The 20,335-nt window shown below is 35.5% G+C and overlaps 1 protein-coding gene across 5 annotated transcripts in view; it reads left to right on the top strand.

Annotated features, from left to right (window-relative positions):
* The window catches only part of LOC123580849 (WD repeat containing planar cell polarity effector), a 387,009-nt gene that overhangs the window by 144,285 nt on the left and 222,389 nt on the right, over nt 1–20,335 (top strand). For all 5 annotated transcript variants that reach the window (XR_006703493.1, XM_045446220.1, XM_045446221.1 and 2 more), the window contains 2 exons: nt 8,126–8,314; nt 11,561–11,684. Coding sequence is in view for 4 of the 5 variants with exons in the window: in XM_045446220.1 (XP_045302176.1) it covers nt 8,126–8,314; nt 11,561–11,684 (313 nt within the window). In the remaining variant the exon portion in view is untranslated. The remainder of the gene's footprint in view (nt 1–8,125; nt 8,315–11,560; nt 11,685–20,335) is intronic.

Below are 20,335 nucleotides of genomic sequence, written 5' to 3'. Positions count from 1 at the left end.
ATGATTTTTCTCTTAGTATTTTTATAAGAAATAGGTTTTCTTCAAAAGTTCTGTTTTGATTACTTTTTTAGTATTGTAAATAATATACCTTTTATTATTTAGGGCATTTTTAGGAGGTTTTTTTGTTATTTGTGGCTGAAATAAATTTAAAACAACAGTCAATATTTCCAATTGTGATTACAGATTTTCTTTATTTTTTTTTAATATTATTTATTTTTGAGAGAGCACAAGCAGGGGAGGGGCAGAAAGAGAAGGGGACAGAGGATCTGAATCAGGCTTTGCACTGACAGCAGCGAATCCAATGTGGGGCTTGAACTCATGAACTGTGAGATCATGACCTGAGCCGAAGTCAGACACTCAACCGACTGAGCCACCCAGGTGCCCTACAGAGTTTTCTTTAATCACAAAAGATAGCTATTAAATCCTGACACAATATTTTTATGTACCTACTTTCATCTGAGAGTCCAGGTTCTAAAAGTTACTAAAACTCCAGGCAAATAAGGCCCTTGGCTTAAAAATAAAATGTAAAATGATTTTATCGCAGAACACCTATTAGCCCCTGAAGGAGAAGTTAGAATTGTCATCTAGAAGGGGATCAAAAAAGGTTTTAATCTGAATATTTAGCTCATATACATATTTATACGTATATATGCCATAATATAGGCATAATCACTATATTATTTATTTATTTATTTAAATCCAAGTTAGTTAACATATCGTGTAATAATGATTTTAGGAGTAGAATTTAGTGATTCGTCACTTACATATAACACCCAATGCTCATCCCAACAAGTGCCGTCCTTAATGCCCACCACCCATTTAGCCCATACCCCTACCAGCACCCCTCAGTTTGTTCCAAAAGAGTTACTTTTAGTGAGCTTTTAAAATACTAAACTTTACCCAGGTGGTAATTGTGGGTAATTTATTGCTGGAAAGAAATGTCAGATAATTTCTTAGATGCCTAGTAATCTTAAACTTGGATCTCAAATCATTTGAAATAGACTGTTATTCCAGACAGCATTCTGCTAAAGTAGAGTGATGATGGATTTTTAAATCAAGTTTATTGGAGTATAATTTACATAAAATAAAGTGTACCCATTCCAAATGTGCAGTTTAATGAGTTTTGACAAATGTATGTATCCTCATGATTACCACCACAATCAAAACAGAATATTTCAATCACCAAAAAATTCTCTCAAACCTCTTTGCAGTCTATTTCTCTGAAGGCCAAAAGAGCACTGACCCGCTTTCTCTCATTACTGATTAGATTTGCTTTTTCTAAATTTCATAGAAAAGGACTCATAAGATAGGTACTTTTTAAGTGTTTTTCTACGTGAAAACATTTATCTGTTTATCTGTGAGATAAACAGCATTTATCTGTGAGAATCTTCCATATTGGTATGTACATCTTCAGATTTTCCTTTACATTACTGAGTGGTATCCCATTATGTAGATAAACCACAATTTGTATATTGCTCCACCTCTTGATGGACATCTGGATTGTTTCCAGATTTAAGCTAATATCACTAAAAATACTATGTATTTTCATGTACAAGTCTTTATATTAACATATATGTATATATTTTGTTTAATGCTTATTTATTTTTGAGAGAGAGAGAGAGCGTGAACAGGGGAGGAGCAGAGAGAGAGGGAGACACAGAATCTGAAGCAGGCTCCAGGCTCTGAGCTGTCCAGCGCAGGGCTGGAACTCACAAACTGCAAGATCACCTCCTGAGCCACAATCAGACACTTCACTGACTGAGCCACCCAGGCGCCCCTATATTGACATATATTCTAATTTCTCTTGGGAAAAATCTAGGAGTAGAATGCCTAGGCCATAGGCTCAGGATATGTTTAACTGAAGAAGAAACTATTTTGAAGTTCTGGTTACTCTATATTCTACCACTTAGCCTTAATGGTCTTTTTAATTTTGGCCATTCTAATGGGTGTGTAATGGTGTTAATTTTCATTTCCCTGATGACTATTGGAGCTTAGTATCTTTTTATGTGCTTATTTGCCATATATCTTCTCTGATAAAGTATATCTTCAAATCTTTTGCCCAAATTTAATTGGATTGTTTATTATTGAGTTGTAAGATTTTTTATATATTCTGAATAAAAATCTTTTGTGAGACACTAGTATTATGAATGTTTTTCTTCCAGCTCATAGTTTTACCTTTTCATTTATTTAACAACGTGTTTCGGGTAGCAGAAGTTTTTAATTTTAATGAAATTCAGTTCTTTTAAGTAATCTCTGCACCCAGTGTGGGACTTGAACTCACAACCCCGAGATCAAGAGTTGCCCACTCAACCGACTGAGCCAACCAGGTGCCCTGAAATTCAGTTCTTAAATTATTTTATGACTTGTGTTTTTTAACCATCTTAAGAAGTGTTTGTCTAACCCTGTTTCCTCCTAGACATTTTAGCTCTTACAATTAGGTTTATGGTCTGTTCCAAGTTAAAATTTTGCATATACTATGAGGCATAGATTAAAATTAATTTAAAAAAATTAACGTTTTTTCATTCTTGAGAGACAGAGCATGAGTGGGGGAGGGGCAAAGGGAAAGAGGGAGACATAGAATCCAAGCAGGCTCCAGGCTCTGAGCTGTCAGCACAGAGCCTGATGCGGGGCTCGAACTACGAATTGTGAGATCATGACCTGAGCTGAAGTCGGACGCTTAACCAACTGAGCCACCCAGGCGCCCCTAATTTTTAAAAAAATTTTAGCCAACCAGGGGCCCCTGAAATTAGTTTTTAAATATGAATATTCATTTGTCCCAGAACCAATTGTTGGAAAGACTGTCCTTTCTCCATTGAACTGCCTTGACCATATATGTATGTGTTTATGAATAGATTCTATTCTCTTCCACTGATCTATATGTCTATATGGGAGTACCACACTGTCTTAATTACTGTGGTTTTATAGTAAGTCATAAAATCAATTACTCTTAGTTCTCCAACTTTGTTCTTCTTTTTCTAAATTGTTTTTGGCTACTCTAGATCCTTTGATTTCTATATAAATTTTAAAACAAACTTGTCAGTTTTACAAAAGTACTTGAGATTTTGATTGGGATTATGTTGAATCTGTAGTTCAATTTGAGGTGGAATGACAGTTTAACAATATTGAGTCTCTCAATCTTTGAACACAGTATCTCTCTCAATTTATTCAAATCTTTTAAAACTTCTCTCAGCAGTGATTTTTGGGCACCTGGGTGTCTCAGTTGGTTAAGCATCTGACTTTTGATTTTGGCTCAGGTCATGATCTTGCAGTTCCTGGTATAAAGCCCCAACTTGGGCTCTGCGCTCAGTGCAGAGCCTGCTTGGGATTCTCTCTCTCTCCCTCTCTCTCTGTCCCTCTCCTACTTGCATTTTCTCTCTCTCCTTCCATCTATAAATAAATAAATAAATAAATAAATAAATAAATAAATAAAGTTTATTAAAAAATTAAAAACCATAAAATTTCTCTCAGCAGTGTTTTTTGATTTTAAGTGTAAAGATCTTATGCATACTTTGTTCATATTTTTGGGTGCTACTGCAAATAGTACTTTTAATTACAATTTTAATTGTTCATTGGGATTATATGGAAATAAAATTTTAAAATCTTGACCATGTACCCTGTTAAACTCATTTCCATTTGTAATAATGTTTTTGTAGATTCTTTAGGACTTTCTGAGATGACTATGACAATGGCATTTAAAAACAGTTTTACATATTCTTATTCAGCCTGTATGCCTTTTATTTTGGTTCCTTATTACATCAGCTGGAATCTCCAGTACAGTATTAAGTGAGGTGGCAAGGGAGGACAGCCCTGCTTTGTTTCAGATCTTAGATGGAAAGCATTTAGTCTTTTCACTATTAGTATTAATGTTATTAGGTTGAGGAAGTCCCCTTCCTTCCATTCCTAATTGGCTAAGATATATTATCTTGAGTAGATATTGAATTTTTCAAGGTTTTTTTTTTTTTGCATCTGTTGAAATTATTATGTTTTTTCTGGTCATATGGTGAATTATATTGATTAGTTTCCAGATGTTTTAGCAGCTTGCATTTGTGGGATAAATCTCTCTTGTTCATGATCTATGATCTTTTTAATATATTGCTAGACTTGCTAATACTTTGTTAAGGATTTTTGTATCTGTTTATGGGAGATATTGGTCTGTAGTTTTCTCTGTCTTTTCCTGTACTGTCTCTGTCATTTTTTACATCAGTGTAATTAATGCTAACATGATGAAATAAGTTGTCAAGTGCTCTCTCTTCTTGTATATTGAGTTGTGTAGAGTTAATATTATTTCTTCTTCTGATATTTGGGAGAATTCACCAATGAAGGCATCTGGACATGAAGGGTGTGTGTGTGTGTGTGTGTGTGTGTGTGCACGCGCACGCGCATGTGTGTGTGTGTACATGCATGTATGTACATGTGTGTTGAAAGATTCTTTAACTATGAATTCAAATTTAAATAATATAGAGTCATTCAAGTTATCTATTCCCTCTTGCAAGAGCTTTGATAGTTTAAGTCCTTCAAGGTATCCATCTCACTTACGTTATGTTTATTTGTATAAAGTTATTCATATTACTATTTTTTAATGTGTGTAGTTCTGTAGTCTTTATTCTTGATATTGGTAAGTTATGTCTGCTTTCTTTTTTTATGAATTTAGGCCAAGATTGGTCAGTTTTACTGATCATTTCAAAGAACTAGCTGTTGATTTCATTGGTTTTCTCTGTTCTTTATTTACTAGTTCTTATTTTTATCGCTTCCATCCTTCTATTTACTTTAGGTGTAATTTACTCTACTTTCCCTAGGTTCTGAATGTGGGAAGCTGGGATTGTTGATTTTAGACCTTCCTTCTTTTCTAATTAAAACACTTAAAGCTAGAAATTTCCCTCTAAGTACTGCTATAGCTACATCTCACAAGTTTTGATGTTATATTTTTATCTTATTTATTTATATTTTCCTTTCTAAATCTCAGAGAGGGAGAGAGAGAGAATCCCAAACAGGCTTCCCATTGTCAGTGCAGAGCCCGATGCAGGGATTGAACTCATGAATCATAAAATCATGACCTGAACTGATGTCGGATGCTTAATCACCTGAGCCGCCCAGGCACTCCTTTTTGTTTTTATTCATTTCAAAGTATTTCCTAATTTACTTTGTGGTTTCTTCTTTAAATCATAGTTTATTTAAAAGAATGTTGATTAATTTCTAAATATTTGGAGATTTTCCAGGTATCTTTCTGTATTGATATCCAATTTAATTCTGTTGTGGTCAGAAGAACCTACTCTGTATGATTTCAAAACAGTTAAATTTACTGAGGTTTGTTTTAGCCCCCTGAATATGATCCATCTTGGTTGATATTCTACAATTAGAATTTAATTGTACATTTAAAAAGAATGTATTTTGCTGTTAAGTGAAGTGTTTTATAAATGTCAGGTCAAATTCACTGATAATGTTTTTCAAGTATTTTCTATTTTTGCTGATTTTGTTTATGTGTTCTCTCAACTAGTGAGTGAGGAAATTCCAATTATAATTGTGGCTTTCACTTTTTCTCCTTTTAGTTCTATCAATTTTTGCTTTATTATTTCAGAACTCTATTATTAGTAATATTTAAGATTGTTATGGTTCTTCATTAATTTTCAACTCTTTATTATGAAGGTACAGAATTTTAGTTTAATTCATTTTTATCTAAGCATTTTTAAAAGTCTTGCTGTTGTCTTCTGGCTTGCATAATTTCAGAAACAAAGTTTGCAGTTTTTCATATCTTTGTGCCTGTGTCTTTTTTCTTTGGCTACTTCTTAAGATTTTCCCTTCATCCTCTTTTGAACATGATTATGATTATATGTTAGTGTTTTTTCTCAGCAAATAAGTTTCTTCTCTTTCTAGAGGTATTGCTTAGGGTACGAGCAGAATCAACAGATTTCAGATATTTTTGGTTTCCTATAAAGTTCCTACACATTGATATCTACTGCCAAGGAACCACCCTGATTTATGAGAGTTTACAGTGCTTGACTGCAAGCTTATGAAGGCTTTTGGATAGTACCATTCATGATTCTACCAACACAGAAAGAATAGTGAGGTTTTATTGCTTGGTATGGTTAGGGCAATTCCCCAGATTCCCTATCAAGTTGAGTCCTGTTACATATAGCACAAATTCTTATTTTGATGTGACTTGAAGTTAGTATGAAGAATTTTGGCATCTTTTGCATGAACTAATGTATTTTTTAAAATCCTAAAACCTGTAACTATTCCAGTTAAATGATGTTGATGATGATAGTAATAAAAAGAAGAATTGCAGTAATATTTTATATACTTTACAGCTTATAAATAATTTTACATACATTTTCTCATTTGGTTTTATGATTATTTGTACTAAGAAATTTTTATGGACTCACTCAAATCAATAAACATTGCTACTTTTGAAGAAAAAGTATTTTATAGCCAACCATTTTTAAAAGATTAAAAAAAAACCCCACCCTGCTTAAAAGCCCTAATACTTACTGTCATTTAATTACACAGAAATTGTTAGTTTCAAATGAAATCAAGGATGTATAAAAGATGATAAAATTAGAATAGAATGCCCCACCTTTGTTTTGTGGTCTTGCTTCTCTTACATTAGAAGTGGATTTTCTTTGGGGTGCCTGGGTGGCTCATTTGGTTACACATCCGACTTTGGCTCAGGTCATGATCTCACAGTTCGTGAGTTCAAGCCTCACGTTGGACCCTGTGCTGACAGCTCAGAGCCTACAGCCTGCCTCAGATTCTGTGTCTTCCTCTCTCAGCCCCTCCCCTGCTCACACTTTGTTTCTCTCTCTCAAAAATAAATAAGCATTAAAAAAATTTTTTTAATAAAAAAAAGTGGATTTCTTTCATTTTTTTATTTAAAAAAATTTTTTAATGTTTATTTAAAAAAGTTTTTTTTAATGTTTATTTATATTTGATACAGAGAGAGACAGAACATGAACGGGAGAGGGTCAGAGAGAGAGGGAGACACAGAATCTGAAGCAGGCTCCAGGCTCTGTGCTGTCAGCACAGAGCCCAACGCGGGGCTCCAACTCACAGACCGTGAGATGATGACCTGAGCCGAAGTCGGACGCTCAACCGACTGAGCCACCCAGGAGTCCCGGTTTCTTTCATTTTAAAAGGATAAACTAATGTACTTATATTGTGCCAAGATATTTTATAGTAAATATTAGCTGTGAAGGGCATCACTAGCAGGATTAACACTGATCATTTCTTCAGTAGAAAAGAATAGTCTTTACTTTTTAAAAATTTTTTTAAAGTTTTTATTTATTTATTTTGAGAGAGACAGAGCATGAGGAGGGAAGGGCAGCTAGAGGAGAGAGAGAATCCCAAGTAGGCTCTGCACTGCCAGCAGAGAGCCTGACGTGGGGCTCAAACCCATGAAGCCGTGAGATCATGACCTGAGCTGAAACCAAGAGTTGGACGCTTAACCAACTGAGCCACCCAGGTGCCCCAAAAAGAATAGTCTTTAAATGCCAATTTAAAATAAACTCGTATGTGGTATCTATGAAAAAACTATCAATTGAGAGCACCCATTAATAAAAACAGACTTCAAAGCATATATATAGTCATATTTGTCATGGCTATTTGTACTTATCCCCACCCACACCAAAGTATGTGGGGCTGAAGAGTAAAGGCAACTTAGAACTAATAGAGCTAGTCAATAAGAATTGTGGTCACATCAAAACCCTGTCTTTAAACGTATATAACAGAGGCCTAAACAACTGGTGCGAAAAATAGGGTTAGCTATTGTGGTCTACCTAAAAGTGAATAAACAAGAGAAGAATCTTTAGGTAGACTGCAAAAGCTAACCCTATTTTCCCCATCTGTTGTTTAGGCCTCTGCTGTATATGTTTAAACACAGGCTTTTGATGTGAACATAGTTTAATTATGTGGAGTATAAATTAATTAATATATGCTGAATGACAGGCATAAGATAGATGGAGTTGGTAGCTGGTAGCCACAAAATCATATTATTCTTGCCCCTCTAAATGCCACATTTCTAGCACTTATGCAGGAAATGATTATTTTTCCTTTATGGAAATGTTAACTCTATGTTTGTTAATCTACTTGTTATTTTCAAAAGAATCACTTGGTTTTACTTTTTTTGTGACAGGTATCTTCACACGAGGACAGCTGGGCCTGATAGACATCATATTCCAATACATTCACTGTGATGAGATATATGAGGCGATAAATATCCTGAGCAGTATGAACTGGGACACTCTGGGCCACCAGTGCTTTATCAGCATGAGTGCCATTGTGAACCATCTTCTTAGACAAAAGCTCACTCCAGAGAGAGAAGGTCAGACATGGAATATATTTCATAAATGGGTTTTGTATATATATGAAGTACATTTTATTGAGTCCACTATGTTTTGAGGATTTTTTTGAATTGTATTATCAGAGATTAAAAGACAAATGTTAATGCCCTATTAAAACTGACAAGATCAGATATCAAATAATTATCCATATGGTACTTAGCGTGTAGTATTTGTCAACATAAAGAACAACTTTTTTTGTGTATACCTGTGTTGGAACTCACAATGCAGTCATTGTACATTTCAGTCTAAGTTCATGTGTGTAATATGCTCAGATCTTAAACTTTAATTGAGAATTCCATGTACTCTGTAGGGGCTGGTAGACAGAGGGCCCCAAATAAAGGTCCTTATTCTTCCTTCATTTTAGACATCAGTATTTTTCTCTCATACTCCAAGTCTTTTGTCTAGATGGTAGTTCTTACCACTGATTTGTGTGTGTGTATGTGTGTGTGTGTGTGTGTGTGTGTGTGTGTGTGAGAGAGAGAGAGAGAGAGAGAGAGAGAGAGAGAGAATGAGAGAATTGTGGCCCAGGCTGCTACTCCTTGTTTTCATTTTAACTGGTAGTTCCGATACCTCTCTGCCTACTTGGATTCCTCTGCTTTCCTTCAGTAAGTAATTATGCCCATAGGATCTCAGATAAGACATTGTTTTTTAAGTGAGCTCTGTGCACAGCATGGAGCTTGAACTCACCACCCCAAGATCAAGAATTGCCTGCTCTACTGACTTGAGCCAGCCAGGTGCCCCTCAGATAAGATACTTTTTTAAAAAAGAGAAAAATAATGTGCACATACAGTAATGAAATTCATTTTTGTATTTTCCAATTATCCAGTGTATGTTATTTTTATTATGAGTTATTAATATAAAATGCACCTAAACATTCTTGCACTTGTGTCTTTATTTCAAATCTTTGCAAGAAGCATTGACATTAATGATGGGAAGTCCTGGACAATGAAAAATGTCCCTAGGTAATTTACAAGGTAGAGAAAGCAGGAAATATGTCAAAAGGTCTTCACTGGAGAGCTTTTTCCCTACTTTTTTCTTTGAATGTTTATAGATTTTCTTCTTCCATTTCATTATGTTTCCAAAGTAACCAAATTGTGTAGATAAAATTCTGTACCTAACCTTCATTTTAGTAATTTTAAAGAACAGGTTCCTTCAGGAAGTTCACATCATGGGACTTGGCGCAACTCTTAGGAGGCCCACAATAAATATTTATTTAATGTTAATTGAATGTGCTCTTTGGAGGTAGTCCAACCCATCTCTGGAGGGTCCAGTATTTCTACAGTGAGAAAATGCCTAGCACAATGCTTGGCCTACCATAGGTATTTAATGAATATTAGTTAAAAATAAAAAGAAGAGTATAACTTTAAAATGTTAGGTTACTAGATATTACTGTAATATTTCTGCCTACAGAGTTATCTCAAGTACTTATTTCTTAGTATTGGTACACTCTCAGAGATTAGGTACATAGTAGGGGGTTAAAAAGCAGAATATGTAAGGAAAGCCTGTTATAGTATACACAATATGTGTAAGAGATGCTAAATTTACAGTTGAAGAATTGTAGAGAAGATAAAATATTGACTGTCACTCAACGACACTGAGAAATTGCTAGCACCTTGGTGAATTTGTGTTGTAAGATTCCAGTGTTGTAAGAAAGGTTATTAGGGAATTCACAAATGGGCATTATCAGATTCTTGCTTTAATAAAGGATATTTTCAAGGCACCGTGTTGGGAAGATAGGGAAATGAAAAGCTTGTATGATACTAGGCTATTAAAATAAAAGACTTGCATGATGCTGGATTATCAGAATATGCACATTTTAAGTAGGTATATGCATTTCCCCCCAAGTAACTGCAAAATACATTTCTAAAACATTCAGAATTCTTCTCTGTTGAGATTTATTCTGTCCGAATCTAACAAATTTGACATGGTAATTTGTTTTCCTTTTATTAGTGGAACCCAGTGAGTTCTTTCATTTGTGCTGTGTTGTGGTTATCTTTGAGATCTTCATTTCTGCCTTAAACATCAAGCTGGGCTATCTAATGAATCTGTAACTGTGCTGGGAGTTATGAGTGTTCCATATAGGTTTGAACATTGCAGAAGTACGAAACATGCTGTCAAGAAAACAAGCAATGGCAAGAGGCTCTGGCTTGTTTTCACAATAGCATTGCTGTATTCAATTTTAATCTGAATTGACTGCTGCTTTGAAAGAAAATACCTCTGAAGTTCACCTTACTTTACTGTCTAGATTTGATATTAAAAAAAAGAAATTACTAACAGCTTAGCCAAGTCCATAGCAATTACTCTGATGAGGTATTTAATACTTTCAAACCCAAATATACCTAAAACTAGAGTTTTGCTAAATAAGGAATTTTTTATTCACTCTAGCACTTAGTAGCATAAAAATCAATGGAGTTTTACTATAAGCTGAAGTTTTCTCATACAGTGCTCACCATTATTGTAATTATATAACTTCCAGGTGTTTGGGGGAGAAAACACCACCCCAAAGGCATGGCTTGGTAAAATTATGAAGTAGGCAAAATGTGCCTTTTTCTCCCAGTCTCTAGCCCTCTGGTTTATCAAAACTTGCTCTCCAATCCTTTTTTCCTAGGAAGGTGTCAGTTGACCAAGAGCAGATTAGCATGACATCCCTCCCAGGGGTGTTAGCTTTCACACTTGGACAAAACCAACAATCTTGTTTATTAGAATGAGATTTAGGGAAGGTATGGGGACTTTCACTGTTTCTTTAAAATTGTCTTAGAAGGATGTTATTACTTCAGTAGGGCTGTATTTATTTTTAAATGTTTACTTAAAACATTCCTAATACTTCTTTCAATCCCCAGTGCAAAAAGGTTAGTTTTCTCCTTTTAGGTAAAGAGTAAATGTTCAGCACACTGTGAGTTGATTCTACTGGAAATACTAGTTCAAACTGTGTTACTTTGATGAGTCACTGTTTTAATTACCCATTTGTGGTGAGAGGTTGGTTCATTATGGATTTCTTCAGTTTTGACAGCTTTTTGTTGCTCAGAGTCATTGTCAGCTTTGCCTCAAGTGAAAGTTTATACACAGGTTTGTTTTTGTACCAGCTGTCATATTTTAATTTCATCTTTCCTGCAACAAGCTCATATTTCATCCAAGTTTGCAAAACCTGACTGACTGCAAACATGAGTATTCTGTTGTAATTGAAGGAGTTTCACTTGTTTCAGTGCTGCTATGTTTGAATTCCACAGCACAGCTTGAGGCAAGCCTTGGAACCTTCTATGCTCCAACAAGACCACTTCTGGATACAACTATATTGGAATACAGAGATGAAATCAGCAAATATGCAAGAAGATTCTTCCATCACTTGCTCAGGTGAACAATATCTTGGGATTGATTAATGTCAGACTACCTATTTAAGGAACCATCTTCTTTAATTAGAATATTCCATAATGTGGCTGTTTTCTAATAGTCCATTTCCTAAGAGAAAAAACAGATCTTCTCTAGATACTCTTTAATATGTTCTTGTTTTCCTTTTAATGAATATATTTGAATATTGTTTAGGGCTTTTACACATCATCAGAATGCTTGAATATAACTTCCCCTTTAATATGAAAGCAAACAATACTAACTATGTAAAGCCAATTTTATTTGTAAAGTCAATTTTATTTATTTTATTTTTATTTTTATTTTTTTGAGAGAGAGGGGGAGGGAAAGGGAGAGAGAGCAACTCACAACTGTGAGATCATGACCTGAGCCAAAATCAAGAGTTGGATGCTTAACTGACTGAGCCACCCAGGTGCCCTAGTAATGTTCCATTTTTTAAGATGAGAGGGATATGCATCAGGGTCCATCAAAAACTATTATTCTTTTAATTAAATATATGTGTTGTATACTTTTATATATCATGTATTTTATAACAGGAAGTAAGAGAATTATCAACTTCATGTACCAAAGGTAAGTATTACATCGAGTTGAATTTTGAGTTTTAATTTCATTTATAATCTGTCATAGTTCTTTTTAACTCTTTCAAACAATTTCATGTATTATCTCTCCTTTTTTCTCAGAACATACCCTGTAAGAGGGTATCATTATTTGACAAATAAATAAACTATTAAGTGGTACTTTGGTCTCTACCTAACAGTGAAGCCTTTGGAAAACAGTCTTAAAAGTTGAGAAATGTTGATATATTGCATGAATTATGATCTGTAATTGAATCTTGCCTTTTTATCTGAATGATTTTAGCATATTTCAAGAGACTCTTCATCCTGAATGAAGCTGTTTTCTATGTGTGAACAAATGCCAAAAATACTAGGGCGGATGTCACATTTATTTGGACTTCTTTGCTTTGTTCTATATTTTGTTTTCCTTGTTTCTGAATTTACCTCATGCCTAAAGAGCCCAAAAAAGGTTATTCCTAGAATTAAATGTTTTTCCTTGGGGTATATCAGGATTTTCTCATTTCCTTTTTTGCACGCTTTGCTACTATTTCAGTTATCATGAGTGTTTATTAGTTCTTTTGATAGTAGGCTATATATGACATTATGAAAAAAGCATACATTTAGAAGAAATTAAATGAAATAGTTTAAATTGGAATTATTCTTTTTTTTAATCTGCTGTGAAGTTCTCCTGCTTAGAGGAAGAGGAACAGGCTAATACTTCTTTGTATTTGTGAAGTGCTAGAATTGCATTACTGCCCGTACCTTGTCTAGCCAGTATATTAATACTCTAAAAAGTGTTATTAGATAATGGAATAAGTCCTAAACAGTAAAGACCATCATAAAGAATTTCAAGTTAAAGATGAAGAAAAGAAGCACCATGCAGAATAGGGATGTACCTAAGGTCACTCATTGGTAAAGCTGACTGAGACTGCCTGAGTCCAGATTGGGCTCTTTTGATAAAGAAGAATAAAATGTTACATTGATTTCAATTTCATACAGCATATAACGCATGAGGTCATAGTATGCATGTATGAGGACAGTAATCCATTTTGGTTATTAAAATAACCATTTTTGATACAATTTTGTTTTTATCTTGACATTAGAGGAAGTACACGGATCTTTTTGTCATTAGCAAGTATGAAAACTTATCTTGACAGTCTTCCTCCAAATGCAAATGAATCTAAACTTTAAAACTGATTTCTCATGTCCTTTCTTGACACCTTTTTGTATGTGTTCCAAGTGATAAATTTTCATCAAGAAATGTTCCCTGTAAATGTAAATCATGGCTTTTAACATTGAAGATAGAAAGCAGTAGAGGTACAATATTGATAAAACAGCTAAATAAAATGTTTACTATAGTAAAATTTTAAATAGATGATGCAGTCTATTTCATAAAATCATTAAGTTGTAAGACGCTTACCTATAGAAGTTGTCTAGAAAAAACTTCAGTGTGTTTTCCTTTATTCCCATACTCACTCTCTTGACACCAGATAGGTGGGAGTTTTTCCCCCCCACACTGACCAATCTCTGACATCTGCAGGGTGTTCTAGAATTCAATTCAATTCTGACAGTAACCAGAGTTAACACAGACCACACATGTAAAGTTATCAATCCTACAGGAGTGCCCTTATTTCAGCTGCCATCTGCAAGTAATAAGTCCCCAGGTTACCCACAGCTTTTGTCCAATTTGGCTACAAATTGGAGTTTCCTGCTACCCCCTTCTCAGATTTGATAATTTGCTAGAGCAGCTCACAGAACCCAGAAGAGCAGTTTACTTACTATTGCCAGTATTTTAAATGATGTTTTATTTATTTATATTAATTAAAAAATTTTTTGAACATTTATTTATTCTTCAGAGAGAGAGAGAGAGAGTGAGTGAGCGAGCATGAGCAGGGGAGGGGAAGAGAGAAGGAGACACAGAATCTGAAACAGGCTCCAGGCTCTGAGCTGTGAGCACAGAGCCTGACGTGGGGCTCAAACTCATGAACCGTAAGATCATGACCTGAGCAGAAGTCAGATGCTTAGCTTACTGAGTCACCCAGGCACCCCCTTAAAGGATGTTTTAAAGGATACAGGTGCTGAAGAGATGCATAGGGCAAGTTATAGGAGAAGGGACTTGAAGCCTCCATTCCCTCTCCAGGAGTGCCACCCTCCCAGCACTTCCACTTGTTCACCAAGTTTGGAACCTTTTTGAACCCGTTCCTTTTGGATATTTTATGCAGGCTTCATTACGTAGGCATGATTGATTAAATAATTGGCCATTGGTAATAACTCAACCTCCAAACCCTCTCTCCAGCCCCAGGTCTGGGGATAGGGCTGAAATTTCCAATCCTCTAATCATGCGCTTGGTTCCACTGACAACCAGCCCCTATGCTAGGGGTTTTCACAAAGTCTCCTCTGTAATGTAAACTCAGATGTGGTTGAAAGGGGCTTGTTACAAATAATAAAAGACTTTATTTTCTTTTAGGAAATTCTAAGGATTTTAGGAATGGGATAAAACCAAATATATATTTCTTACTATAAATCATAATATCACAGAATGCAAATGCAACTGCCTAAGCTAAGTTCAGAAGATGATTGTTCACTTGTCTTCATGAAATAGAATAGTCCTCCAGAACTACTGAATAGGAAGGTATTAACAAGTAAGAACTTTTCATTATAAACAAATAGAAACTATAATAGGAACTCCTAGATATTGATGAAATAAAAGGGCAAATATTTCAAGTGAATGTGCCACATATGAAACTTATTTTACTAACATGGAAACATATTATAAAGGATTAAAAATTAATTGATTCTACTTGTTTATTTCCCCTCTTAACTATAAGACTACTGTTTTCTGACTCCTATGGAACAATGTGATTGTGGCACAGAGATAGCATCATGCTTTTCAATTATTAGAAAATGGTAAGCAAGTAAGTTGGAAAAGGGAACTTTATTGCCTAGAAATAAAAATAAGATGTTTGTGGGGCACCTGGGTGGCTCATCAGTCAGCAAAGTGTCCGATTTCAGCTCAGGTTATAATCTTATGGATCGTGAGTTCGAGCCTCGAGTCAGGCTCTGTGCTGACAGCTAGAGCCTGGAGCCTGCTTCAGATTCTGTGTCTTCTTTTCTCTCTGCCCCTCTCCCACTTGTGCTCTGTCTCTCTCTCAAAAATAAACATTTAAAAATTTTTAAAAAATACAATGTTTATGAAATATTTCAGGCAGAGTTTAGTGATACCTGTATTTTCCTTTTCACTGCAACAAAAAGTAAGAGGAACTGATGGAAAGAAAGGGAGATGGATAGATATGTAATAAAACAATATTGTAAAATGATGATAGAATCTAGGTGGTAAATATAATCATTCAACTTTCCTGGATGTTTGAAAATTTTTACAATAAGGTGTTGGAGGGAAATATATATTATGTTGGGGTCAATATTTATACTTAGAGTTCAGGTAAAAAGGGGTAGTGTTTTGGAAATTATTCTTAGCTTTCAAAATGGTTCTTAGCTTATGCAATACATATATATGATAGGCACAAAAATTATTCTGTGACTAGAGTTGTTAACCAGCTTGGTTTCTAAATGGCTTTTTTGGTTACACTTTTCACTAATGCAGCATACACAGTAAAGTAAGTAAAACCATTATATGAAATCAATTCAAAGAATATGAATACTAAAATTGTTACCTAAGAATACTTAGGAAATAACACAGAATTATTTGCAGAGAAAAACTTCCTGGTCAGATCATCTAAACATGCTGGATAATATATTTAAAATATTTGCTTAAAGCGTGGCAGGAAACTAAGGGAAACACTCAGGTAGAAATGACAAGGATGCTTGATTCCACTAGAGTAAGCAAACTCAAAGTTTGCCTTGAGGGCATGTGCTGGCACCTGGCAGTGAGGAGCTTGGTTTAGGAAGGCTTGTATATTCAGAGTGTAGGAGACAAAGCCTAGGGCTCAAGCAGAATGGGGAGATGGGATCTGAGATCTCCACATCAATCTATGACCATTGGAGGGTAGCATCTTCTCTGAACTATAAGGAAGGAAGGTATGAAAGGCAAGAAGGAATGGTGGGCAAAATATAATACTAAACTCGTAGGAACATAAAAATCAATAGTATAAAACATAAACACTAACATCTAATTCAAGGGATTAAAAATTAAGATAAAATTCTGGGCAATAACAGTATATAAATCAGAAGATGAGTGAAGAAGTTAAAGTATTCTAAAGTCTTTATGCTTTTCAAGAAGAAGATAGAGATACTACTAATACTAGGTTTTATTTATTTTTTAAAATTTATTTATTTTTAATCTTTATTTATTTTGAGAGAGAGAGAGAGAGAGAGAGAGAGCGCGCGCGCGAGCAGGGAAAGAACAGAGAGAGAAGGAGACAGAATCCGAAGCAGGTTCCAGGCTCTGAGCTGCCAGCACAGAGCCTGATGCGGGACTTGAACCCATGAACTGCGAGATCATGACCGAGCCGAAGTCGGATGCTTAACCAACTGAGCCACCCGGGTGCCCCAATACTAGATTTTATTAAGTAAAATATACATGGTAGAATTTCTGGGGCAATCACTAAAAAAATGCAAACATTATATAATTTTCAAACAAACAGAGTGAATATGTTGGATGAGAACAAATTCATCACAAAAAAAGGCAAGAATTGGGGGAGGGTGCAGCACACAGGGGGACAAAACATTAAAAAAAAAGATGGAAAACAGAAAACACAAAATGACGTAGTAGAAATTAATTTAAAAATCAATAATCATTGTCAATGATTTCATTTGCAAAGAGAGAGAGAGACAGAGTGCAAGTGGAGGAGGGGCAGAGAGAGAGGTAGACACAGAATCTGAAGCAGACTCCAGGCTCTGAGTTGTCCTCACAAGCCTGAACTGCAGGGTTCAAACTCACAAACCAGAAGATCATGACCCGAGCCGAAGTTGAATGCTTAACTGACTGAGCCACCCAGGCACCCCTAGGTTCATTTTTATTACTGAATATTCTTTTATCTTTTCATGACATATACTATTAGAATACATCATATTTTATTTATCTATCCTAATGTTCAGGGACATTTCTGTTGTGTTTAGGGCTACTATAAAATATGTTGCTCTTCATGTACATGTCCTTGGTGGATATGTATGGATCTTTGTAAATTTATTGACCATTTGGAATTTTTTTTTTTGTAAATCGTCTATCCATTCCATTGGAATTTTTACCTTTTTTATGGATTTTTAAGCAAACTTTGGATATTATTGATAATCTTTCATTTGTTGCAAATATCTTTTCCCATATTGCCATTCGTTTTTCAGTCTATTACATGCATGTTGTTGTTGTTGTTCCTAAAGGAGTTTGATAAGGTTAATTAATATATGACTATTCTGCATTATGGTTTCCTAATTCTTAGAACTTCTCTCCCCAGCATTATAAAAATACTTACCTTCTTTTTTCTTGTTTTTTTTGGCCTTTTTTAAAAATTTAAATTCAAGTTAGATAACATACAGTGTAGTCTTGGCTTCAGGAGTAGAACCCAGTGATTCATCTCTTACATATGACACCCAGTGCTCTTCCTGAAAAGTGCCCTCCTTAATGCCCATCATCCATTAAACATTTAACCCATCCCCCCCACACCCTCTCCAGCAACCCTCAGTTTGTTCTCTGTATTTAAGAGTCTCTTATGGTTGGGGCGCCTGGGTGGCTCGGTTGGTTAGACAGCTGACTTTGGCTCAGGTCATGATCTCACGGTTTGTGGGTTCAAGCCCCACATCGGGCTCTGTGCTGACAGCTCAGAGCCTGGAGCCTGCTTCACATTCTGTGTCTCCTTCTCTCTGCCCCTCCCCCACTCATGCATGTGCTCGCTCTCTCAAAAATAAATAAACATTAAAAAAAAAAGAGTCTCTTAGGGTTTGCCTCCCTCTCTCTTTTTATCTTACTCTTCCTTCACTTCCCCTGTGTTAATCTGTTGAGTTTCTCAAATTCACATCATGATATGTCTTTCTCTGACTGACTTATTTTGCTTAGAAAAATATACACTCTAGTTCTATCCACGTTGTTGGAAATGGCAAGATTTCGTTCTCTTTAATTGCTGAGTAGTATTCCATTGTAGATATTTGCCACATCTTTTTTATCCATTCATCAGTTGATGGACATTTGGGCTCTTTCCATAATTTGGCTATTGTTGACAGTGCTGTTTAAACATTGGGGTGCGTGTGCCCCTTCACATCAGCATTTTTGTATCCTTTGGATAAATATTTAGTATTGCAATTGCTGGGTTGTAGGGTAGTTCTATTTTTAATTTTTAAAAAATTTTTTTATGTTTATTTATTTTTGAGAGTGAGAGACAGAGCATGAGTGGGGAAGGGGCAGAGAGAGAGGGAGACACAGCATCTGAAGCAGGCTCCAAGCTCTGAGCTGTCAGCACAGAGCCCAACGCGGGGCTCGAACCCACAAACTGTGAGATCATGACCTGAGCCGAAGTCGGACGCTTAACCAACTGAGTTACCCAGGTGCCCCTATTTTTAATTTTTTGAGGAACCTCCATACTGTTTTCCAGAGTGGCTGTACCAGTTTGCTTTCCCACCAACAGTGTGAAAGTGTTCCCTTTCTCCACATCCTTTCCAACATCTCTTGTTTCCTGAGTTGTTAATTTTAGCCATTCTGACAGGTGTGAGGTGGTATCTCATTGTGGTTTTGATTAGTATTTCCCTAATGATGAGTGATGTTGAGCGTATGTATGTTAGCCATCTGGATGTCTTTTTTGGAAAAGTGTCTATTCGTGTCTTCTGTCCATTTCTTCACTGGATTATTTGTGTTTTAGGTGTTGAGTTTGGTAAGTTCTTTATAGATTTTGGATACTAACCCTTTATCAGATATGTCATTTGCAAATATCTTCTCCCATTCTGTCAGTTGCCTTTTAGTTTTGTTGATTGTTTCATTTGATATGTGGAAGCTTTTTATCTTGACGAGGTCACATTTGCTTTCATTTCCCTTCCTTCCAGAGACATGCCAAGTAAGAAGTTGCTCTGGGCAACGTCAAAGAGGTTGCTGCCTGTTTTCTCCTGTAGGATTTTGATAGTTTCCTGTCTCACATTTAGGTCTTTCAACCATTTTGAATTTGTTTCTGTGTATGGTGTAAGAGAGTGGTCCAGTTTCATTCTTCTGCATGTTGCTGTCCAGTTTTCCCAGCACCATATGCTGAAGAGACTCGTTTTTTTTTTCCATTGGATACTCTTTCCTGCTTTGTCAAAGATTAGTTGGCCATATATTTATGGGTCCATTTCTGGGTTCTCTATTCTGTTCCATTGATCTGTGTGTCTGTTTTTGTGCCAGTATGATACTGTCTTGATGATTAAAGCTTTGTAATACAGCTTGAGTCTGGAATTGTGATACCTTCAGCTTTGGTTTTCTTTTCAGCATTACTTTGGTTATTCGGGGTCTTGTATGCAACCATACAACCTCTGTTTTTTTTAAACACCTTTATGACTTTATATTCTACATTTTATCTTTAATACTGAAAATAATTTCAGCATAAGAAATAACACATAGATCCAACTTTATTTTCTCTCTTCTCTCTGGGCACTTGTCCTAAGATCCATTTTCTCATGACTTGTGAACTTACTGTATTCCATACTAACAATTACAGAATAACTTTAGGCAGCAGTCACAAAGTCATGCTCATCCACTGGAGTCTATATATGCATGCATACATGTGCGCGTGCGTGCACACACACACACGTGCACACATGCACACACACACATACACACACATTTTAAGAATTTGAGTCAGCATTTAAAAATTGACATTGCAGGGGCACCTGGCTGGCTGTGTTGGAAGAGCATGTGACTCTTGTTGGGGTCATGAGTTCCAGTCCCACACTGAGGGTAAAGTTTACTTAATTAAAAAAAATTGACATTGCATTAAAACCTAATTTATGATTTCTCTTAAAAAAAAAAAAAAAACCTCACTGGATTATTTGTTAATAGTGAACCTGCATTTTTCAGACAACAATCAGAGCAGAATGGCACATGTTCCATCCATAATGGGTTTACATTCTCCCTTTTGTCACAGATTCCCACCAGTTCTTCTTGCTTGTTACATT

The sequence above is a fragment of the Leopardus geoffroyi genome, chromosome A3 (assembly GCF_018350155.1).
Source record: "Leopardus geoffroyi isolate Oge1 chromosome A3, O.geoffroyi_Oge1_pat1.0, whole genome shotgun sequence".
Taxonomy (NCBI): domain Eukaryota; kingdom Metazoa; phylum Chordata; class Mammalia; order Carnivora; family Felidae; genus Leopardus; species Leopardus geoffroyi.
This window is presented reverse-complemented; position numbering and strand designations above follow the sequence as displayed.